This window comes from Pieris napi, chromosome 6 (genome assembly GCF_905475465.1).
Source record: "Pieris napi chromosome 6, ilPieNapi1.2, whole genome shotgun sequence".
Classification (NCBI taxonomy): domain Eukaryota; kingdom Metazoa; phylum Arthropoda; class Insecta; order Lepidoptera; family Pieridae; genus Pieris; species Pieris napi.
This window is the reverse complement of record NC_062239.1, coordinates 11,880,331-11,906,938: the sequence shown is the minus strand read 5'-3', so window position 1 is coordinate 11,906,938 and position 26,608 is coordinate 11,880,331. Positions and strand designations below refer to the sequence as shown.

The 26,608-nt window shown below is 34.0% G+C and overlaps 1 protein-coding gene across 2 annotated transcripts in view; it reads left to right on the top strand.

Annotated features, from left to right (window-relative positions):
* LOC125050242 overlaps nt 1-26,608 on the top strand; it is a 65,021-nt gene that overhangs the window by 25,354 nt on the left and 13,059 nt on the right. For both annotated transcript variants that reach the window (XM_047649951.1, XM_047649952.1), the window contains exons 2-5: nt 3,739-3,940; nt 7,129-7,316; nt 8,726-8,821; nt 21,159-21,308. In XM_047649951.1, the coding sequence (XP_047505907.1) occupies nt 3,772-3,940; nt 7,129-7,316; nt 8,726-8,821; nt 21,159-21,308 (603 nt within the window). In that variant the 5' untranslated portion in view covers nt 3,739-3,771. The remainder of the gene's footprint in view (nt 1-3,738; nt 3,941-7,128; nt 7,317-8,725; nt 8,822-21,158; nt 21,309-26,608) is intronic.

Sequence of the window (26,608 nt, the reverse complement as noted above, 5' to 3'; positions counted from 1 at the left end):
AGAAAAATGACCTCGAAAATGTATTAGAACTTCCTTCTAAGTTTATATATGAAGATATTATTAGCGCAGTGGAAGACGATGGCATAAATCAAATCCGAATTATTTTAAACAGAGGAGCTAGTGCGTGAAGATACAAAAAAAGCACTTCAGCTGTAATTTGGGGTTTTTTGAAGCGTAACTGGTAACCATGGCAACACGCAAGGGTAATCTTTAGTCAATTCTGACTACGATTTAGTAGTCAAAATGAAATATTTTAGCGTATGTTAGATAATTGGTAGATTTCTTTTTTAATATTTTTCTATGATAGTCCAGTGTAGGGATGATCTATGTTAGAAAGACATCGATATTGACATCGATGTTCGATATTTATCGAAAACCGAACATCGATGACTTTTGCATTAATAATTGATAAAGAAATAAAATATAGTGAAATGGTTCGAAATTTATTAAGAAACAGATCAAATTATTACATATTCCGATATTTTTTATTAACTGACTGAATGAAAAGTAATGTTGATAAAGAAGAACCTTTTAATATATTTCTTTGTTGATAAAGAGTAGTGAGGAAGTGTAAGAGAGAAAGAGCGAGCGAGACTACTACTACCTGGGCGCAAAGAACGAATACGCGTTCAAAATTTTAATAAACCTGATTTGTGGATACGTTCATAGAAGACATAATTTGTTTCGTAAGTTGCATTGGTCGGGCCGTGTGTTAGCATCGAAGTCCGATTCAGTTAACATCGATGTTACGATATTTTTGGTATAGCAACATCGATCTCAAAACATCGATGATCATCGGGCATCCCTAGACTCCAGTGGCACTATAACTTTTGATATTGGCCTTCTATGTTCGTAAGGCAAATAGGTTACGATTTATGGGTTCTAATATCTAAAGATATTGTCCTTCAATGTACGAATGAATATTTTATAAATCCTATTGGTAATATCCATTATACAAATTGAATATTGAAGCATTTCACACTTGCAGTAATACAATTATAATATATTTACTCAAGTGGCTACATACAATGTAACATTAATTATAAGCACAAATTTAATACAATAAAAATACCTTCCTTGAAATGTTGAGTCTATAGTAGAGATAATTAATTCAATATAAATTTTAAAATTAAACTTCAATTAGAAGGCACTTGAGTAATATCGTTCCGCTAGCTTATAAAGCACAGAGGATAAGTGAAATATTCATTAACAGTGTTGAAAATTAGCTATATCTCGCGAATTTTGATGTTAAATGGACTTATTAATTAATTATTGAAACTCGTGTTTCATGATATTTATTTCGATCTAATAATATTTCTTCCCGTGATAAATAAAATAAATAAATCGGTGGAGCTACAACCCTTTCAGGTCTGGGCTTCAGATCTCTGTATCTGTTTCATGATCTATTGTAAGCCACCTGTGCCTGACACACGCCATCGACTTTTTAAGTCTAAAGCCACATTTCCTCACAATGTTTTCTTCCATCGTTCGAGCTAATGTTAAATGCGCACATAGACATTCTAATACGGCACAGCCGGGGATCGAACCTACGACCCCAGGACCGACAAATCAGAGGTCTTTAGTACCTGGAACTAAGTATTTTCGATAAAACTATATTTACGTACGAACACAGATAACATTCTGTATGACATCATTTGGATACTCATGGATTCGATTTAGGAAGTAAGAAAAAAATTACTTTTATTTGAAACACACACAAGCAAACACACACATACATATATATAAAACAAACACAATCATTTTAATCAAAAATTGGCCCAACGCAGCAGTTGCTGTCACCAGCATCACTCATTTTTAGTTAAGCATTACTATCTTGGAGTGAGTATACTCTAGGCGTTTACTTCACAAATAACTCTTGAGTTACGAAATACAAGAAACAAGTTCTCGTGGGCTATGTTGGTGAGTTGTGGCCAATTTTAGACAGGCCATTGACCCCGTTGCGTCAACTTGCATTATCACGTGGCTGATTCATGAAGGGCGTATGCTTTAGTAGGTCGATCTATAAACACAATATTTTTCATTAAACACGTTTGACATGCTAATGCAATGCAATGTACTGTAAAGAAAAGAGCGTGCCAATTACAAGGTCACGCACTTGCACTTGTGACGACGGTATCACTAAACATCAGGTGAGCTGATGCCCTATCCGGTTGCCCCCCTTTTTTTATAGATGGGAATGGAATTTGGACTCGCTATAACAGCCCTTCCCAATAAACCTCTCCCACCAATCACGTCACTGTTGGGGAAACTTGAAGTTTTCCTTGAACAAGAGACCCCGTGATTCGCCGGCATGTTCTCGATCGCACATGTGGCGGCAGTTTGTGTCCCACTTTTCCACACCTATAGCACACATTGCTATGTTCCACAGTGGATGGTGGATGAGCAAGAAGCCCGTGTGTGCCCTTAGCCCGGTTGCCCCCTGTTGTAACAGGTGTCCCAAAATAAAGTTTACATTTACGCTTTATTTACGCTGGTGCTTTAAAATTGCATAGATATTCATTAACCGCATTTTACGCAAAGATCTAAAGCTACCCGTACAAAATTCAATTGATGCAAGAATTAAAGCACCAAGATGCCAGTCATAGATTTGACTTAGTAAATCAGGTAACTGAGCGCTTTTCAACGTTTACCTACATTTTGTTTTCGGGTGAAGCTCATTTTCATCATAATGGATACGTAAATAAGCAGAATTGCCGCCACTGGCGAACAAATCCGAAACGCAAGCATCAGAAACCCCTTCATTCGCCTATAGTGACTGTATGGGCTGCGATGTCAGCGCGAGGAATTATCGACCCTTCGTTTTTAATTTTATTGTTCGATTATTTCGAGTATTGTTTTTAAGAAATAAATTCCCAAAATTTATGCTTTAATGAATAAACACGACCTTTTAATCGATCAACTAAATATGAACTTTTTGAGACACCTTATATATATAAAAATAATTTTAGTACAGCACTGTTTCTATGATTCCCATTAGAGATTTATTTATTTATTAATGGCCGCGAACAAGGGCCATTAATAAATAAATAAATCGCATAACAAAAACAGGATAGTAGAAGTTATAAATTTTGCAACCATTGTGTGTCCTCGATGATATGTGCGGACGGCGTGCACAAACATAACGCTTAACATACAAATGTTTACAATCACTAAGTCTGCAAGGACAAACATTACTATAGGAACACAAAACAAAAGACCTCAAATTACAAAACAGGGAAAAACTAACAAAATGATAACAGTAATCGTAACTTCCTCTAATCGGATGGGCGATTGCACAGTCTAGCCATTATTTATTTATTTATTTACACTTCGTTACTACACATTCGTCATCGTTACATAATATAAAAAAAATCATACATATAAAAAAACAAAAAAAAAGCAGGTTATATAAGTTATTAGGCAACGGGCGGCCTTATCGCTAACAAGCGATTTCTTCCAGGCAACCCTAATATGGAAAATTAAAAAAAAGAAACACCTACAGAGGGTAAAGTACAAAAAGTGCATAATTAATAAACAAAAAAAATCTATAAGTAAAATTATTTAAATCGTGTATCGATCTTTCAAAAGGGATACATAAACTACTCAACTCCACCATATATTTTTTCCATTCTACTTCAAGAAACGATGACGAAACATTAAAAACAATGTACTTTTTTGGAGTTTAGCGACCGGATAGGTCCTTAAGCATATGTTTAACATACGGTTTCTTTTTTTCAGTGTACACAGGCGCCGTTGGGCGCTATCCATAATATGATGCGTACACTGCTGGCATACTATGCAGACATGATGGCAGCAAGTCGCGGAGCGGGATGCGCGCGCGACTGCAGCGGACGCGGGGACTGTATGAACGGGACCTGCCTTTGCGAGATCCGGTACACAGGAGACGAGTGCGCGGGTCATAATCTCCCATACCATGCGTGTAAGTTTCATTTTTTTTATATAATAGGGGGCACCAGAAGGGGGCACGAGTTCACTCGTACTCGCAAGTGTGTTGCTGGTCTTTTAGGAATTGGTACGCTCTTGAAGGAGCCTAAGTCGAATTGGTTCGTGAATACTTCAGACGGTAAAATGTGCTTATTTAATTCTCTATACATTAAAACTAAATGGTAATAAATCTAAAAGAGTAGTGTTGGCTTTAGCGTACGGCTATCATCCCTGAGTCGTAGGTTCGTTCCCCGGCTGTGCACCAATGGACTTTCTTTCTATGTGCACATTTAACATTCGCTCGAACGGTGAAGGAAGACCGTGAGACCCAAAAAGTCGAGGGCGTGTGTCAGGCAGAGGAGGCTTATCACCTACTAGCCTATTCGATTGGCAAATGATCTTTAAACAGATACAGAAATCTGAGGCCCAGACCTAAAAAGGCTCTAGCGCCACAGATTTTTTAAATCTAAAAACTGAGTACGACGGTCTTATAAGCTCAAAGAAAGCCAAGAGTAACACAGAAATGAAACAAAACGCAAGTAAATGTAATAATAAAATATTATAACAAAGTTATAAAACTTTTATTTCTTTGTTCTTTTTGCTGATAGAAATACCCGTGATTAATAGCGTCTTAGGTAATTCCGATAAAAGGCTGGAGACTACTGCAGAACATTCTTCTTTCGAAGGTTGGCGATCATCATCGCTACTTTAATTTTGGATTACAAACATTAATATATACAGGGTGGCCAAAAAGTCGTGGATCAAACGCAAATAGGGGACAGATGAGGTCATCAGCGGCAAAAAATTGTTCTACGGGAGGTCTCTAAGATCAACCCCTGCAGAGTTATGATTTATTTTGGTTTTTATATGAAAATTGACTTTTTTTACTAATTCTTATTAAAATTCGAAAAAATCTACATCCTGTATATTTTTCATAATATCCACTAGATTGGTACTGATGAGTTCTTGCGTTAGACATACTATTTATAGTTGTTTATTGAGTGTATTGAAGATAATATTAAGTTATACGATATAATTTTTTTTCAAATCAAAACTTTTTGTTTATTCCGGACCCCACTGTGAAAAAAAATTACTCTACCGAAAAGTGACCCTGTATTACAAGTTTTGGCGCATTTAATATGGATTCTGAAAAGGTATAACACATGGCCATGATTCGCTCTAATATCTTTCTATAAAGACTAAGTATTGAGTTTCTTGCACATTCTTCTCCATATGAAACTACCTTTTGGAAGGGGCAACTAATAATATTTTTAAACTTGTAATTTTGACTTTTAAAAGTGCTTTTTAATAGGCCTAATTGAAATAAATGATTCGACTTTGACTTTGAATACTTTGAAAGATAAATTTTATGTTTGTGTAAAAAATAATACTTAATCATTTTTAATCTAAAATGAAATAATTATCGTAATTAAATAAGATTACGCACATCAATGTCCGATAAGATAAAGTAAATATTGATTTGATATTGTTTGCAATTTTGATAATTAACTAATATCGGCTGTTCTTTGTATTCATTAAATTAATTATTTTTGTTGGTGATAGAAGGGAAATAGGACACCTAACCATGATAGTTAGATTTGCTGTTATAGAGAGGTTCTATTTTTGAAAAAATAACATCTCTTAAATTGTATATTCAAGTTTTCTTTGATGACTTATTAAAAAATAATAGGTATTTAAATGTCACGCGCTTTCTTAGTCTAACTAATCGGTCATTAAACTTCATTGTTTTAGTTAATTTCACTGACTCTGAGTGTGACTGTAAAATGCTTTGTGTATGAATAATAGAAAATTCCTAAAACAAATTTGAATAACAAATTATCTTTCTATTGCCAAAATAGATAGAATTATATCTATGCATAATATATGTTTAACCCCTCTCCCTTCCCCCTTAAAACTAGCAAGAAATATAATTAAAACATTAGACACATCACAACCAAATTAATGTTTTTAAAAAGTCGACCATTTTGTACTGGGTCTTAGTATGCAAAGTTCTCTTGATAAGTATAAAAATAATTAACGGCATATCACTGCCAATTTCTGTAGGTATAGACAGATATATTATATCGATGATGATATGATTGCCTTCAACTCCACCGGTCAGAGCCTACTCCAAGTTTTCGGGACTCGCGTGCGATATGTTCAAAAATCTCATCATATACATAATAATATATATTACTTTGCATAGTCCATTTTTCCAAGGCTATATATACGTTACAAATTTTGGGTAGACCAGTAACCAAATATATATTATTTATTTATAAGTAATTATACACATATTATAGAAAAGCGATATTAAACATAAGCAAGCTACAACTTTGTATTTTAAAGAAGAAAGAAATTGTATGAAGAAGAATGTTAATATTTTTGTTTGTATTACTTTAGATTAAGGTACTATGTATATATATTTTTTTATATAACATTTGTTTCTGCAACATATTAATGACAGCAAATAAGGGTTATCTATCTGCCCTAAATAAATCTTTCTGACTACGCCGACATTTCAAATTATCTACATTAAAATATTTGCAAGAATCTGCGTAACTATTGAAATATTGAGTTGTTCGGACTAATACCTGCAGCTGAGTTTCATCATCGGATGTCAAGGCAAAATACCATCCGTATCACCTTGACGTACGTTCCACAACTGAGCGTTTCTTAAGGCAATTTCTGCCGCGCACCACCACTATGTGAAGCCTGCCGACTGAAGTATTTTCGAACCAGTTCGACTTTGGGGCCTTCAGAAAAAAGCGTACCAATTTTTAAAAGGCCGGCAGCGCGCATGCGGCATGGGCGGTGGTATCACTTAACATCAGATGAGCCTCCTGCCCGTTTGCCTCATATAACATAAAAAAATTGATATTGTTTAAAAACTAAGGAATATCACAATTTGTTTTGTATATCTTTATATATATAATTCTTCTGTGAGTGTGTATGTCACTGAACTTCTCTCAAACGACTGGACCGGTTTTGGATGAAATTTTTTGTGTGTGTTCAAGGGGATCTGGGAATGGTTTAGATTCACAAATCAGCCCGCCAGATGGCGCTGCAGTCGGTACTTTCATACTTTGCTTTACTAATTGCTTGAAATATCATGCAGGACAACGTCTGTCGGGTCCACTAGTTTTTATATATTTTATATAGTACTGTATATATTTTTTGCAGGTATTGGTGGGGTGTTCCTAGCAGTGTCGTTCGTGTGTGCGGTGCAATTGACGCTATGCATCGTTACTGAGTACAGGCGATTAAAAGCTCCCAACTTCCTAAGAGCTTGCAAAGTTACAACACAGAAGATGCTGTATCTGGTCGCGTTCCTGGCGTCTCTTATACGCGGCGCGTATTTTATTTCCCCTGTATGTATTTTTTCATTCTACGCATTTAATATTCGCTCGAACGGTGAAGGAAAACATTGTGGGGAAACCGGCTTGCCTTAAACTGTTTCCCAACGTGGAATTTGAATTTAAGTTTTTCATTATGTTTTTTAAAAGTAACTGTGTCCTATAAACCATTAAGCAAGAGAGTGAGTAAGAGTTTCTTAATTGAACAATTCAATTATTTTATCTATATATATATATAATGAAAATGGTCTTCGTTTGAGGCTCAATCACGCCTAAACCACTGATCGTATCGACATGAAACTACCACCATTCGATGCGATTTTTCCTAGGTGGTTTATGGCTATTTATTTATTAAATTCCGACGTTCCTTCATTTTTTTATTGCTGTTTTACTTTTATGAAAATTTATCCATACGGACTTCACCGCGGAAACATTCGGGGAGGCTTCCTAGAACCTCTAAACGTCAACATCTGTTAAAAACTCGATTTTCGAAATATTTCAATTTTCTTAGCGGGAAGTTAAAAAGAAGAATAGTAAAAATATGAAAAAAAAATAAAATAATAAAACATAAAATTTATTTTAATTCGTCCAGCAAAGCGGGCGCGAAACGGCTAGTAATAAATATATGTATGTTACATTTTTGGTTTAATAAGAATTAGGCCTAGGCCCTTAAAGTCGACGGTGTGTGCCAAGCACAGGAGGCTGATCACCTACTTGCCCATTAGATTGGTAAAGGATCATGTAACAGATACATAAATTTGAAGCCCAGATCTAAAAAGGTTGTAGCGCCACTGATTTTTTTCTGTTTGCGTAGGAAATACGCGAAAATTGGTTGGTCCTTGATAGTTTTTCTTTTTAGGCAATTAAATTAAATTAGGTCCTTGATAGTTTTTCTTTTTAGGCAAATAAAAAAATCTTTTTTTTAAAAGATTTTTTTATTTATTCATTCTGTTTCCGGGGATTATATAGGATATCGTATTAAATACGCAATAAATGGGATTTCATACTATATAAGGTTTCTTGTATTTCATGAGATTAAAAAAGACTGCTTTGTTAATATTTTTTTAAGTAAGTAGGTGATCAGCCTTCGTGTCTATCAAACGTTAAAAAATCGTACAATAGTAAGAGATAGAAATAGAGGTAATTATTACCTATCTGTTATACCATAATATTTACTGTTATGATATATTAAAAATGTTTATTTTACAATAATTATCATTGACCTAATTCATTAACACAAGATACGGCTCTAGGTGGGTCAAAGGTCGAGGGTAGGCGTGTGATGATAAGAATATATAACACTGCTCCTTATATCTTATAATAAGCGATACCCAAACGACAGGTTTGTTTAGTAAAAAATATGTTTTCCATAGAATAAGATTTAAGAAGTTGCCAGAAATAACTAGAAGTTATATTTTTAACAGGAAGCATTCCAAGAAACGTGGGCTACAAGTCTACCATCTGCCTACTATCCTCTACTGCTGTCCGGCTCATCACTTATCGTCTGCTTCTGGGCTGAGGTAAGCAATTTAAACTTTAATCCTTCTATATAATCGAAACATCTAACTTAAGATTATAAAACAAATAAACAAAGGAAGGAAGGAAGTTTAGGTTAAAGTGACATCTAGTGGTATAAAACACAACCATTATCAGTATGTAGTGAAATGAATTGTAGTTGATTTAACTTCTGTACAATAGATGGCGCTATACTAAAACAAAGTTGCAAATATAATTTAAAACTGTTTTTTTTTAGTATTTTTAGTGGTCACGAAACGTTTTACTATACTTGGGTACTGAAAGACGTTACGGCGAGTGACCAGGGGTGGGGGGTGTTCTATTTGATAACCCTTATGTACTGACAAAAGCAAGCCAAATTCTTGATACAAAATCATTTCTATAGCACTAAATATGTAAAATTAACGCCTGCTGTTCTTCTGAGAAAAATTCTGACCGGAAATAAAAAACATAGGAACAAGTTTTGCATGATATATGCACTTAGGAATCTCACTTTTGAGCCTTGAAATAAGAATTACTTTAATTTGAAAAGTAGTTGATGTCAGAATTTTAGTGAAATACGGCTTGGAGGAATGAAATAATTCTTAAAGTTATTATTACAAATAGATTTAATTTAATTTTTAATAATAATGTTGAGCCACGCTAAATTCATAAGCCTCAAAATTGATTAACGAAACAAAAGTTTTTCATCTACAGTTTTGCTATGTATTTTTGTCGTGTAGTTTTTCATTTTTTGGTGGTTTATTGTCATCTTAAAATTTGTTAAAATATTTTCAGTATTGTCGCTCCATCTTTTTCAACGAATTTATTTCTACATATTTTCATTAATCGGCAATGGTTTACCATGCATCTGGTGCAAGCTCTTTAACCCCATAGAAATTAATAACATTTTGTGAAATGAATGAAAGAAGGTTAAATTTTTGGCTTTAACCTAAATTAACATCACAAACGCCACTTTGAATAAAAAAAAACTAACCTAATGTAATTCACCGGAAACTGAGACAATATCATTTACATCATGCATGTAATATTAACAGTTTTTTAAGGACTCCAAGCCATGCGCCTCCTTAATATTACTTGGGGTACTACATACAAGTCGTAAAGAACGATAGAAAAAAATTTGGTGCTGCTCTATGGTAGAGTAGAGATATTTATCATAATAATATCTCTTTATTTGTGATTGAATTTAAGTCTTAATTTTTTTATAGCTGTTGTATTGGTGTTGCAAAAAAGTTTATAAAACTTTATAATATACGTACTAATTATGTTAAATTATAGCAGTTTATACCGCAAAAGATGTAGAAAATAGTACAATTATTTTTAATTTATTATTTTTTTTTAAAAGGAAAAAAAATTCTCCAAATTACATATTTAAATTTATATTTTAATCAAATTAAAACAAACATGTAAGGTTTTATTGTTAACAATTGTTTAATCGTATATATACGTAGGTTTGGAAGTTCTCAAAACAATATGTTAGTTAGCGATACGCGACCGTTGAGAACAAACGCATTATTGGGTTAAAATTTGTGATTTATTAGTTTCAGTGTTATTAAGTTTATGTAAGTAAATGTATGTTTAAAAACTTAATTAAAAATAATATATTTAATTATTTGTATGAACAACATTTTAAGGTATAGAAAATTAATAAACGAAAAGTTTGAAAATCGTAAATGACGGTTTTTAAGTGCGTTTCTGTGATTCAGAGAAAAATATATTTGATTAAAGCAACAATAGGCAAGTTCAGCTTTAGGTTGCTGTCATCAGCAGTATCGTAGGCCCTAAATTAATAAATTAACTTTGTAATTAAATCTTTATTATGCAGTAAATCGCGTGAAGAGGTAGGTGAGTTAAAAAAATATAAAATAAATCATTTTTATTACAGTTTGGTTCAAATAATTCACTTTTTGATTTTTTTAAACAAAATGTGAAGACTTGGGATTTTCCCGTGTTAAGTTGGCTTTTCCATAACAGATGTTTACAAAGGAAAATTAAAGCTAAAATAGGGGAGTCATACGTAGGGCTAAGTAGTAATAATAATAATTAATATATAATTAGTGTTGCCCAAAATCGGTCTTGGTCTTGCAGTCTTGGTCTTGTTCTTGCGTTTTTGCAAGACCAAGACCAATACCAAGACCGCCTTATTATAGCAAGACCAATACCAAGACTGAACCCTGCAAGACTTGAGCAAGACAATACTTAAGCCTGCAAGACTCTTGCGTCTTGCAGTTAAGACAAACTGAGATTTGGGCGTTATTAAGTAGGTATTTGGTTTCAATCTCGATTTTGAGAAACGTTCCCCAGTATCAAAACCGTAGGTATCACAAATCATAACACTAAACTAAGGGCTGCAGTTGTATTTGTAAGTGGCAACGTGCCGCTCGTCTGAAAGCACCCTGAAACGTATTGTATATTGATTAGGTAGGTACTTACCTATTACCGGTACTTATTATATTTCAACAATTTATTAAGTAGGTAGCGTGTTAATACTCACAAATCTGTTCCCTAATAACATTCTAGCAAAGTTCATACCTTGTAGGTATCTACCTATAATAATATGTTATGCTTGTTTATGTCTAATGTGCAGATCTAACGTTAGTACTCGTAGGTTGGTATGTGCTTAAAATTATAGTTAACAAAATTATATAAACATCATGTAGGTGTGAAACTTATGTTTCAAAGTTTATATTATTCTTCTATTTAGCAAAATTTAAAACTAACAGCGAGTCGAGTAGGTCTAGTAACAGTTTCTACGGCAGCCAATACTATGGTACAGACGCCAGCACATCAAGCTACTACAATCTATCAAATTTCTTCAACAGATTTTCGCTAAAGAATTAAGGTTCAAAGTTGATTGGGGAAATGTGACGTTCTGCGAATAAACTGTTGGTCGGTCGGTGTATTAAATACCTACTTATTTGATAATTTACCGACAAAGACACCGCGGTTTGCAACAAGTGTAACACAGCATTTGACACTGAGCGCCGCATTCGCCGACAAAGAGTACGGACAGAGGCACACAAATTTTTACCTATTTTGGTAGGGTTGGTATAGGAGTATAAAATTAAATGACCTTGAAGATGTCCCAGCAGTATGTAGGTATAAATTGAATGCTCTGAGTTTTTTTTATTTAAATACATTCTCACACTGGCTTGAATTCGAACACTACAGCGTTAAAAGCTGTCGGGCGAGATGATAATTAATAACTAAGTAGGTATTGCATCTATTGAATTGCGAATATTTTGATTTCGAAATAATCATTGTTAATATCGGTAAATGATAGATAGTGAGTGATACCTAGGTACTAAAATGTGAGCAGCAAGATTGAAAAGTGTATATGCCATGTCAGTGCTTTCAATAAGTTTATTTTAAAAAAGCTCTGTAGTAAGATTTAGAGTTTACCATTCAATTACACACAACATATTATTGAAAAACAAAAATTATGAAAAAGATATTTAGACTGAGTACTTAGGGTCGATTCGACCAAACAAGAGTAAATCTTAATCTTAGAATAAATCGTCAGTTAATCGAGAGTAAATAAATTTTACGTTTTACCAACTACAAATTCTAAGAATAGTGGGCTTATTCGGGAATTGCAACTATACCGCCGTTTCGCACGGAATAACAGCTATTCCTAGAATAATTTAATGGCGTCAGTCAGTCCAATCAGCTGATTTCTGTCATTTCACAAATATGTATTCTGTGTTTTAATTTCAAGTCAACGCAACGCACTAAATTAATAGTCTGGCATTGTATAATGAAACGTTTAAACAATTTAGTATTTATTTATTTATTTTTAGATTTTTTATTTTCTATAATATTAGAATGAAATTCAACTGGGCTCAACAGAAGTTCCTTTTTAGACGAAAGCCTCAAACAAACACGAAATAAAAACTTTTTGTTGTCGTTTGACACCTGTTAAAAGCTACTTTTTCACACTATAATACGGCAAAATCGAGTTGACATGATGTATGCTCTTACACTGTCCCGTTGTAGAACAACATTTATTTGCCGAGTTTTATTTTCGTTCACCATTTTATTGCTATTCGCGTATTGTTATTCCTAGCGCAATTATACTATCGATTACGTGGACAAACGACTATAGATTTACTCGAGATTAAAATCATGGAATAGATTATTCTTGGTATAGTTACTCGTGTATAAATTGAAGTTTGGTCGAATCGACCCTTAGGAAATTAGTAGAAAAAATATTCTATCGTGGATATCTAGTTATTAAAAAGTGGATAAACGTTGTGTTTACTTAATTTTATTTTTCTGTGCTAATGCCAACATTGACAACCCCACCAAAATAGGTAAAAATTTAGTCCGCTTCTAGACTTTGTGTTGCCGCCGTCGCTTTCATGTCAAAGGTCGCCGCCACTGCCCATGTTCTAAAAAATAAAATAAGTTTCCGGGTGCTCAGAACGGACGCAAATAGATTATGTTGTCCTCGCAAGGAAGAATGTAGTCGTAAGGATAGGTAGATTTTATAAAAATTGTTGTAAGTAATAAAAATATACCTAGTTTATATTATTACTAGCTGGCCTGGCGAACATCGTACCGCCTAACAGTCGATTCTTTATTTGTTTAAAATACTTATTCTGCTATTCGGGACACCGGTCTAGCTAGTAAGATAAAAAAAGAAAATTGATAAGACAACAAATACATTATGTCAAAAAATAAAAATTTACCTTCCCGGAACCCCTCCATTAACACTTGAACTTTATGCTATGGTATTAAAGTTCAAATTCACTTTTAAGTATTATTACGAATATTTTGTATGGGAATATAGAAAAGTGTTGTTTTTAGACTGATTCACTCAATTTTATTTTAATTTTTCTCCGTAAGAACCATCTTCGTACTTCATGGTATATTATTAAAAAAAATCAGACAAATCGGTCAAACCGTTTTCATGTTATGTCGTGACAACGGAAAACGGGTTTCATTTTTATATATATAGATTACCTATTATACCTTTTTAAAGGACATTGCACTGCAAAATTGGAAGTGGGTGATTTTAACAAACTTGAAACGTGGAAAAGCTCCAAATATGAGCGACGTCATATTGCTTTACGTATTTTGTTTTAAAATCATCGAGAATTGCAGTGTCGGTTTATCAACTTCTATCGTACCTACTCTAGTAGCGACTATTGTCTTCAGCGATGATTTACTAAATAAATAAAAATAATCGTCGTGTAGGTACGACGATTATTTTTCTAAGGAATACAATTTTGTTGTAGTAGGTACCTACATCGTTTCTTACTTACACATACTTTAACGACAGTACCTACGTAGCAAAGCGCGACAGTCACGAGTACGACAAATTGCCTAAAAAATGTACCTACGCACACTGTAATGAAATCTGCTAATCTCAACACAATGCCTGTAGCCTGCCTGCTATTATTGGTTGATGTACAATACATTGGTGAATGCTCCAGGATAGCCCGCAAGCCCCCACAAATAGCAATAGGCAAATAGGTATTTGCAAGTCTTGCGAGACTTGCGAGACTCTTGCTGCAAGATCAAGACCAAGACCAAGACTGAGAGCGCAATACCAAGACCAAGACCAAGACCAGGTGTATTGACGCAAGACAATACCAAGACTGGCCTAAGTCTCGTCTTGGTCTTGCATTTGGGCAACACTATATATAATCTAATGCCGTCTTTATGGCATCAGATTGCATCCATTACTTTGATAACTTTTATTTCATAGACAAATAGGTGATCAGCCTTCTATCTGCCACATTTGAGACATGCCGGTTGTTTCACGATGTTTTCCTTCACTGTCGTAGAATGTAAGATGCACATAGAAAGTCCATTGGTGCACAGCTGGGATCGAACCTACTGGCAGTGATGCCAACTCTTACAGAAAGTTGCCCCTAAAACCACCTTCAAATACCCCTAAATATATCCCTTAAGTTTTTGCTGAACACTCAGTTTGAGAGGTAATTTCAAATATACATGAAAAGTACATTCAAGTAATATACAATTATGATCTTAAAATTTTTATTTAGTTTAGTTTGTTTGTATAGAGTCGTGAGTTTTTAAGTAATATTTTTTTGTGTACCTCCTAGATAATTGTACTTCCTACTTAACCCCCCAAGACATCTTGATTATGTAGGGGATATTTGGGGGGGAAAACCCCCAAGTTGGCATCACTGACTACGGGATGAGAGTCGCACGCTGAAGCTAACACTGCTGGTGGGCTCAAATGAATAAGTTTTAATTTCTATACAAACCTTGCCAGTTAACATTTTATTTCCTTCATAAATAAAAATATAATTAATATGTTTTTAGTACTTTATATTATTGTGTTTCACCTTAACCTCTTTTTGAGGTATTTATTGGCTACCATTTTAGGCTTTATAGTGTCTAAACACTACAAATCAGTCACGGAGTTTAACATTTAATTATTTATGGTATTACTGTGACATATCTGCCTTGCGATTCTGTAACTCACTTTTCAAACTCACTCAGCGGTTTTCGCACGATTTGGCATTCTGATAAACAATAAACTACAAGCTCCCTCCTTATCAGAATGCCAAATCGTAAAATGACTGCTTCACGACTGATTTGAGCGCAACCGCCGCTGCGAAAACCGCTGAGTGAGTTCGAAAAGTGAGTTACAGAATCGTACGGCTGGTAGATGTTTTGAAATCGTTCAAGTTGAATTCACCCTTAGAATGTCTTGAGGTTTTTGTTTTTGGTCTGATTCAGATTTTGATGGACTATGTCATACGTTCTCATCCATATCAATATGTTTTTGACATACAACAGGCACTGGTAGCGCTAAGGGAAACGAGGCTTAGAAGTCTGAGGTCCATTCGTATATAAAGTCAGAATCTCATGTCAAATAATGACCGTTTATTTATTGCCAGTTCTTCTCTTCCTTTCTACGCCCTTGATTTGAGAACTGGCAGTAAATGTAAAATTAGAAGCATTTCATGTATATTTCTTTTTTGACGTTTATAAGTATACATTGTGTTACCTATATGAATAAATGATTTTTGACTTTGACTTTTGATGTATTCAACGTAGAGAGATTAGGATCGTCGACGACCAGTCACTTTCTGAGCGGCTTGATCCCTTGGCGTTGCGTAGGGATGTGGGATCTCTCTACATCTTCTACCGAATTTACCATGGAGAGTGTTCAGACTAATACCTGCAGCTGAGTTTCATCATCGGACGTCAAGGACGTACAATACCATCCGTATCACCTTAACGTCCGTCGTTCCACAACTGAGCGTTTTTTAAGGCAGTTTTTGCCGCGCACCACCACTATGTGGAACCAGCTGTCCACTAGTATTCCCGAACCAATTCGACTTAGAGTCCTGAAAGAAAAGAACGTACCAATATTTAACAGGCTGGCAGCGCACTTGCGATCCTTCTGGCAGTTTGCCTTCTGTAACTTAAAAAAAAATTGTTTATTTCGAGTTTGTATTAGCTTATCGTGCCGATATTATCATTAACAATGCCACGACCAACACTAGTATCTTTCCCAAAAAGCCGTAACGCAATAAATTGCTGGACCGATTTTGATGAGTTTACGTGTATTCGAGAATAGTTTACACTATTTACAATAAGATTGTTTTGTTTGTGTTTTTAAGTTAGAAATTTTGTATTCAAATGCGTTGCTGGCCTTTCAACTATATACTTCTACACACAAATCTTCCAAGACTTCTTTATTTACACTGTAAATTTTTACTATTATAAATTTTCTACTATTATTACATTATTTTTCTTTTGTTGTGTCTGAGGCGCAAACTATCTGTTGTGTTCTGGCAGAATGACCAGCGCTGTGGAACACGTCTGCTCCACAGCATAATGCTGAGCCAGGGCCAGTTACTACAACAACATACACACATTACACACTTAAAATGTACTGTAATTATTATTGTGTGTTTCGGTGTGTATGTTTCGATAATAAATGTTATGTCTATCTATCACAATGGGATTGGAAATTTTAAAACAAATAAATTTAAAATAAAACAATCTCGGTGGCTGTGTTTGCCTCGATAAACAGATTTAAATTAAGTTCAGTACGTATTATTGTAATTGGTTTCACAAAAGAAATTGAATTGTAGCGATAAGGAACGCCCTTGACTGTTTCATTGTGGCTTATGCAACGTCTGAATAGATCTATTGCGATTGTCCTCAACATTATTTATTTTGTTTTTATAACTGTTAGGGGATTTACTATGACCGGTAAACATATTCCTGCATCCTCCTTCGAGTTTTTTTGGAGTCTGATGATGAGAGTCAAGAAAAATCTTGCTAGTGGTTGTGGCTTTGAATTTAATATCTGTTAGTAAATAAATAGAAAACCACTGGCGCTACAACTTCTGTGTCTGTTTCTAGATTATTTTTGATGTTCCTGACATAATCGATTTTTATCTAAGGCATGCCGCTTTCCTGCCAATGTTTTCTTTATGTTGTAATGATAAAAGCAAGCAGTCTTAGTATACCTAACTACGCACGACTCTTCCGCCTCTGTTTTTAATATGTTGCAATTAATATGGGGAATCGAGAGATATATTTTATTGTTATTTATCACTTAAGATGTCATGTGGAACATGGTGTAATAGTTGCAGATCAATACAAACGTTGTGCAAAAAACTTGGCGAATAAAAAGAGCGGCGGAGAATTTATTGCCAGTTCTTCTCTTCCGTTCTACGCCCTTGATTTAAAAACTGGCAGTAAATGTAAAATTAGAAGCATTTAATGTATACTTCTTTTTTTTGACGTTCATAAGTGTACATTGTGTTACCTATATGATAAATGATATTGACTTTGACTTTAAATAAAAATCTCGACTGATGAACCAACTAGGAAGCTATAGAAATCTTGCGTAATAATATAAATCAAGCAAAATATATACAGCTAATGTTTTCATCAGACAAATGAAAATGCTCAATTATTTTCCACAATAGCGTACATGATATTTCCGACAATGTTTATAACATGATAAGTGTTTGTTATAGTTCATGTATAATTTGTGTGGGGCAACAGGTGACATTATATAACCCATAAGAATTCTATTTACTCACCTTTATTTTGTAATGGCTGGCAAGTCACAACATTTTAAATTTTTTATGGGCAAAAGTGCCTATGGATAAAAGTAAACGGACAAATGGATGTAAGCGGCTGCGCTGCCGGCCTTTGATATGATATAGTCGTCGTACATTACTGCCGATGTTTATTGTAATACATTGTTTTATCTATAAGCGCTCATTTGTTTTGTCCAATGAATTCTAATTGTTAATTACTTCTGTCCTAACAAACCAAATGCTATATGTTATTCAAACCCCTAAACTCCTGATGGATAGTTTTTTTGGGTCTGGTAAATTCTTTTCCACGTCTTCTTCTTCCGCGCCAATCTTATCCACCAAAAAAATAATCATCAAAATCGGTTCCTAAACTACGAAGTAATCTACCAACACAAAAAAATATATATACATATACGGTTGAAGTTGAAAAACCTCCCCCTTTTAGTTGTTGTTTAAAAATAGTAACGAAACGGTCCTTAAAAATCCAAACAACTCAAAATAATTTATTTTAAAATGGTAAATGTTTAAAAATTCATTTCGTACTGTTGATAAATGGTAAATTTTTAATTACGTTTTAATCTCGATTTGGTAATAAAAAAATAACTCAATACAGAACGAATAAACTCCTTGTCTAGAACCGTTTTATTGATTATAATTTATCGCATCAATTATTCAATATAAATTTGTTCAACGTCATTTATTTCATTTAACGGATCAAAGCAACTATCGTTTACGGTTAAATTTAATGCAAAAACATATTTCAAACTCAAAATAACTTTATTAATATAGGTAACCAAGTAAACTTATGATCGTCAACAGAAAAGATGCTATATCAGATATGTTAATAAAAATAACAAGAGCCGTGTTGGCCTGGCTTCGCCGTGCGACTCTCATCCCTGAGGTCGTAGGTTCCATCCCCGGCTGTGCACTAATGGAATATCTATGCTTATGCTTTACTCTTTAATGTAAATATTCTACGGTTTCGATATTTGTAAATATGTAAGGAACATGTATACTACCTTTTTTAGTATAGTAGTTTATTCTAAGAGTACATTGTCTTCACATATAATTATTTAACAAATGTAAACAACATATTGTAAACCTATTTTAAAAGAGTAAGTTTCTTGCCCATTCTTCTCCACACGAAACTACCTTTTGGAAGGGGCAACTAGAATCTTCTTTGTATCTTGTTTGACGATCAAAAGTGCCATTTTAGGTGGTCCAATTGAAATAAATGATTTGACTTATACTGTGAGGGAAAATATCATGAGGAAAGCATCAGCCTTAGACCCAAAAACACCTACTTGCCTATTAGATTGACAAATGAATCAGAACAGAACTAAAAAGGTTGTAGCGCCACTAGGTTTTCTTTATAAAAATTACTCAAAGTGATTTAGTTCTCTCAATATCCGTAATGCTGGTGTCTTAACCTTGGATGAACATTAATCAATCAATATTAAAGTCATGATTTAATGAGTATCCGTGCCAAAGCCATTGTAGAGAGACCTGCCTATTTGCATTCTACAGAAATCTCAAAGGTTTCGTAGCGGGAGGAGATGCAAATTATCGTTTCCATCAGTAACTATACTCTGATTTTTAATTCCGTAGAATTCTGACATTTCATAAGTGTTGCTACTAAAAAACTTCTCCACCGAAAAGGGGACAAATTTGACCCATTTGAAGGCAATAAAAAAAATGCGACGTGTTTTTTGTTTTAGCTACAAAAAGGTAAATCTAAATATTTACTTAGTCAAGTGACCTAATACAGAAATAACAAATATTTCATTATCACGAACAATATATCGAATTAACTTTAATAACTTTATTTTATTGTTTAGCTGGCATCATTGTCTACTAATTCCAGACTTAGTAAACCTTTTTAAAAATAAAATGTTGTTTATTACTGTTAGTGATGAAAAGGGACGTAATTATCACTCGCCGTAAAACCACTTTTAATGTGGACCACCGCACTTAATAAAATGAATACATTGAAAAATGTGCCTGGCTAAGAGGTTTGTCATCTCTGACATGTCAAAAAATGATAGCTGTCAGAATTCTACGGAATTAAAAATCAGAGTATATATTAAAAATCATTTGAAATGTGTCAATAATATGGTGAAAATGCTTATTAAAAGCCAATCTAGGTGTTCTCACCTCTCATTCGAATTCTTCGCGAACTAGTCTAGTCGACAAGTTGAAAATGGTACAAAATAGAGATACTGCTCTTAAATTTATGTGCAATAGCTCATTGGATCCGGAATGACGTCTAGAAAAATGTGCTAAAAGCGTGTATTATTAGCACATATAAAATTGCAAAAGTTATAGACAATTAAAGATGAAAAAAAATGGCATTTAGTTTTTTGCCAAGATTTAATAAACGGAATAAATGATTTTTGACTTTGAATTTGACTTGCGAGCCTTCTGGTAATGTGAATGTCCATGGGCGGCGGTATCACTTAACATCAGGTGAGCCTCATGCCCGTTTGCCTACCATTATATAAAAAAAAGTTAAGTCGCGACAAATCGTACATGGGCTGATTTATTTACTGTAATCGAGACGTACACGATTAGTGTTTACTCTATCTAATGTTGTTTACATATTATGTAATTTAATTTTATGTAAATTATTTGTTTTGTGAATGGACTACTAATTAGTTAATTACATAGATTTGTTTGTGTAAATTTTTACGTGGGTTATTTATTAATAGTTTTCAATTATAACTAATTTTGTTTAGATCCGGTTTATGTATTGTTAAGCTAAAGAGATGTTCTTTAATGTACTTATAAAAAAAACAGTGGCGCTACAACCTCTTTAGGTCTGGGCCTCAGATTTCTGAATATGTTTCATGATCGTTTGTTAATCTAAAGGTGGGAACTGACCAATGTTACGAAGTGTAATGTAACATGTAATGTAATGTTGTACAGCGAGCATTCGTGCAGTCAGTACGTCGTGTTACGTTGTTTTTCCCCGTAACACGACGTACTGACTGCACGGAATACTCGCTGTGTAACATTACATTACATGTTACATTACACCTCGTAACGTTGGTCAGTTCCCACCTTAATAGGCAAGTAGGTGATCAGCCTTCTGTGCCTGACGCACGCCTTCGACTTTTTGGGTCTAAGACATGTCGGTTTCCTCACTTTGTTTTCCTTCACCGTTGCTGTATTAATCAGTGTTGCTGGTGACAGGAACTTAAAGCTGGGTTGGGACCATTTTTTAATTAAGTTATATATGTGTGTTAATCAAATATTTCTTTCTTATTAAATATGTAACAATACGTATCTGTTACAGGTGTTCCACCTCCGCGATGTGCGATGGGAGAGACAGCGTTTCCTCTCAAAGTCATTCCTGGCGTTCGTCACCTTCAATGTGATCATCTATTCACTCCTCTTCGCTGAAGTTCTCACCATCAACGTGGCTAATACTTCAAGTGAGAAAAAGGTGAGATCTACCTAAAGTTATTTCTTAGTTTCCTTGTGACGCGTAAGGGTCTGGGGCGGTTTTATTAAATTTTGTTCTCACGATATTGTTTGAGACTTAAAAAAATATTTACGTACGTTTCTTAGTTTTTTTTTATTAGAGGATTATTGGAGGCTCTTAATGCCACAAGGCTCGCGAGTGCGTTGCCGGCCTTTTGCCGAATAGCTACGCTCTGTTTGAAGGACCCTTAATCTAATTGGTTCGGAAATACATCAGTGTGCAGCTGGTTCCACATAGTGGTGGTGCGCAAAAAGTGCCTTAAATAACGCTCATTTGTGGGCGTCGACATGATACGGGTGGTATTTCGTTTCGAAGTTCGATGATGAAACTCAGCTGCAGATGTACCTCCTCTGAACCTTCTCCGTGGTAGTTGTATTTTTACTGCAGTGATACTACATAATAATAAAAGTTCCGGCACTCAGTTTAAACCTATATGCTAAATAATGCTAAATTATTTAAAAAAAATCTTATATATTATTCCATAGATAACATTTCATATATTTGACCTTATATCTAGTTTATCTGAATGGGCTTAACAAAGGCGTGGGTCTGACAAATTGCCTATTCGGTCTTTCAATTCGTTGGCCTTGTATGCGTTGTAGGGTAATGTGACAATTTATTATTTTTCTGAAGCTAGATCGAAACCATTATTTATTCTAAGGTTAGGTACATTGCATTGCATCGGTTGCATTATTCAAAATCAAATTATGATTTATTCATGGGTAATTAAAGTACAAATTAAGGTAATTTTATAAATAATTCTAAATTTAAATTTACTGCCAGACCTCAAATCAAGGGCGTGGTACGGACGACAAGAAACTGTTAGTTACTCTTAAATCGTTAAACGAAAATTAATCAATAAAGCTTTTTAGTTTTTATAAATTTGAGAAATACTTAAATGATCCTAATCCTTGGGATTGATTTGCTCCAGTTCAAACAATTTGTATGACTCAATACTTGGCGATTAAAAAGTGTGGCGGTAAGTTTCTTGCCAGTTGTTCTTTCCCGCTCTACGCCCTTGACTTGCGAACTGGTAGTAAATGTAAATTTACAATTAATTTAACTTCTTTTTGACGATTCACAAGTTTACTTGTTTACCTATATGAATAAAGATATTTTAAGTTTGAGTTAAGATTTTTTTTGTTAGCACATGAAACCGTTAAATTATGCTCCCTTCACGTTAAAAAAATTATCTTGTCCTACACTTTCTTTACCATTTTTAATTGTATGTATAAATTAGTGAATGCATTTAGAAAATTGCTATTATAGTAGTAGGAAAGTAATTAATACCACTATTTAATGTCTATTTATTTTTATTTTGAGCCCTAATTTATTTCCGGAGACATAAACTAGGTATACATTTCAACTTTTAATAAACTGTAACTAATCTTATCTAATTATCCGAGACTTCTGAAATACCTACTACAGTAGAACCTCTATAAGTCGAACATCAAGGGAGACGCCAAAAAATTCGAGTTATAGAGTTTTCAACTTATGGAGGATTTCGACTTAGGCGGATTTTGATTCGACATAAAGAGTTTGAGGTTTATTCTTAAGACTCAAAGTTTTTAGTTTACGTTTCACAGCACTCATGTTAACTGTTGTACTAATTGATGTGTATTGCAGTAGAACCAAACTACTTCTGACAGTATTTAAGTCGAAAACAAATGACTGGCTTAGCTAAATTTCAAAGGGAATCAAAATTGAACACCTGACACAAAGCAAGCAAACACGTGTTTCCATGAGTCATAAATTTATTATTGTATACTCCTAAAATGTTTTCTAAGAAACAATAGTGTACTCACATTGCCGGCAAGTTCTTAAAGTCGGTAACTTATTTTTGTTCGAACAATAGAGATAATAAATTCCAAATGATCAAGTTGTAAAGGTTGTAAATAAAACGTTCCTATGTTCGAGATACAGAGGTCAAATTTAATTTTTCGAGTTATAGAGTGAAAATATGTACCAAAATGGCTTGGAGGGACTCGGTGATTATTTCGATTAACAGAGGGTCAAGATTTCAAGTAATGGAGGTTTTGGTGTTTTAAGGGAAGGGAACAAAACATTTTTTCGAGAATTGGAGGTTTTTGACTTATCGAGGTTCGACTTAACGAGGTTCTACTGTATATCGTATTTTATATCTTCTAGAGTTTTATCTATTTCCAATAGTTTTTCATGTGACGAATGTGTTCCATTGTTTTAGGTTATTATATAAAGATGATTATTTTCCTTCGTTGTCGTTCCATTATTTCCTTCTTTGAAATTAGATACATATCACTTATTATTCGACGTCATTAAATTTTGATCAGTAGACATCCCTACTCATCGGCAAAGAACATAGGGTGCAGGCCGAGAGAAAAAGCCGGCGTTAAAAACTCTCGGTACTCTTTTAAATTTGCCTGCTATGCCTTCCTGGTGCTGGATTTTTGTAACAGGATGTTAAAATTGAATACTTACGTTTTACAATATTTATTGGCTACCAAATGGTTACACAAGTGTAAGGGGATTGTTACCATTTGGTTTGCGCTTCTAATTATTAACTAAAAGATATACAGTAGAACCTCGTTAAGTCGAACCTCGATAAGTCAAAAACCTCCAATTCTCGAAAAAATGTTTTGTTCCCTTCCCTTAAAACACCAAAACCTCCATTACTTGAAATCTTGACCCTCTGTTAATCGAAATAATCACCGAGTCCCTCCAAGCCATTTTGGTACATATTTTCACTCTATAACTCGAAAAATTAAATTTGACCTCTGTATCTCGAACATAGGAACGTTTTATTTACAACCTTTACAACTTGATCATTTGGAATTTATTATCTCTATTGTTCGAACAAAAATAAGTTACCGACTTTAAGAACTTGCCGGCAATGTGAGTACACTATTGTTTCTTAGAAAACATTTTAGGAGTATACAATAATAAATTTATGACTCATGGAAACACGTGTTTGCTTGCTTTGTGTCAGGTGTTCAATTTTGATTCCCTTTGAAATTTAGCTAAGCCAGTCATTTGTTTTCGACTTAAATACTGTCAGAAGTAGTTTGGTTCTACTGCAATACACATCAATTAGTACAACAGTTAACATGAGTGCTGTGAAACGTAAACTAAAAACTTTGAGTCTTAAGAATAAACCTCAAACTCTTTATGTCGAATCAAAATCCGCCTAAGTCGAAATCCTCCATAAGTTGAAAACTCTATAACTCGAATTTTTTGGCGTCTCCCTTGATGTTCGACTTATAGAGGTTCTACTGTATATGCAACTTAACTGAAGTTAGGTTACACAACTAGAGTAAAAGGAATGCAGGTAGCTTCAGCACAAAAAGCAAAAAATGCTTATTTGTTCATATTAAAATTTAGATAAAAAAGGAAAATCAAGACAGCCATAATCAGCTGTTTACTCAACAGGATCTTTGCCTTTTCAGTCACACACTACACACCATTGTCGGTTTAAACGAAATATTTGCTTGGAATAAATAGTCTGATCATAAAATATATTTGCCTAAAGTTCGTTTGAAATACATAAAATTTGTTTTAGGTAAATAATGATTTACGATTTTAAAACGACTCATTTGCTATAGTCAATTGCTTACAAGCGAGGAGTTAGTTCGATTTCTGTCGTAAAAAAAGCATTCTGTCAAAGAAGGTTCTACAACGTGTTTCAAACCTAAGCACATTTTTTTCTATTTAAAGGATATCAGTGTCAATATTCATAACTAAAAGTACAAGGAAAACGTTAATAATTAGACACAGACATATCATTTATTACAAACAAAAACACACACACATAAACATACAAAATAACAATAATCAAAGAAAAAAAAAATGTGAGATATATAAAAATATATTTTTTTCTTTTTCCCATTCGGCTCGTTTCAAGTATAAAATGGGTGTGTGCTGTGGCTGTAATTGGCCCTGGCTCAGCATTATGCTCAGGAGCAGAATGTTCCACAGCGCTGGTCATTCTGCCTCACCACATCAGCTAGTTTGCGCCTCAGTCGCAAAAAAAAGGAATTAAGAAATCCATTTTTCCATATAAACGAATTGAGAAATGAGTCAATAAATTTAACAACCTTGCTAATTCATTCATACTAAACATTGGTGAAGAACGGTAACGACGCACATTGGCGTGATAGGTAAAATGAAAAGAATACCTACAATCGGGACGTAAATATAAAAAAATATATCATGCCAAATACGAAATTAACTTAAAGAATGTTAGTTGTTTCGACTATGTATTTGCGTGTTGTTCCCACGAGAATGTAAGTGCGTGCTCCTATTTCACCATGCCTCCTGCTGATGGAGGACAAATCTTTGTTTTTAATTTATTTTATTGTTATTTATTATTTAAGATGTCATGTAGAACATGGTGTAATGGTTGCAGGTCCTTACAAACGTTGTGTAAAAGAAAAAACTTGCAATCAAAAAGAATGGTGGAAAGTTTATTGCCAGTTCTTCTCTTCCGTTCTACGCCTTTGATTTAAGAACTGGCAGTAAATGTAAAATTATAAGAGTTTAATGTATATTTCTTTTTTTGACGTTCTTAAGTGTACAACACAATGTACACTTATGAACGTCAAAACTACATGAATAAATGAATTTTGATTTGAGAATTCAATAATGTATTCATATTATTTAATGGTACCTTTTATTTGTATAAAATTGTATTCAAACAAAGTAAATTTAATTAGCACATTTACTTGAAATAACATAAACTTGCTAATCATATTAGATATTTATACTCTATGAGTCTTTAGCTAAGCTAAAATAATTTGGCCTTTGGACTCGTCTAATAATAAAAAAATAAATATTAAAAACGACAAAAAACAGTTGCTATATTAAAGTTAGTACCGTGTTCGTTGGCATAGTAACTTAGTTAATTAAATAGGAACTTAGACCTATGCACTAAAGGAGCGTTCAAGTATTACGTAACGCAATTTTTGAAGATTATTGCCCCCCCCCATGAACTCGCCGTAACGTTTTTCAGTACCCAAGTACAGTACTGTACCGAAGTCTAGTAAAACGTTTCATGACCACCTAGTGACTCTTTAGTTACTATTATGTGGTGTAAGTAGAAAATAATTAATAATCGTAATTCAATCCTCGCCCCGCATCGTAACGTTTTACAAAAGGACCCCCCCCCCAAATTCGTTACGTAATACTTGAACACACCCTAAGTCGGTGAAGACCAACTATATATTGGTGAAGGAAAACATCGTGAGGAAACCGGGCTTGCCTTAGACCCAAAAAGTCGATGGCGTGTG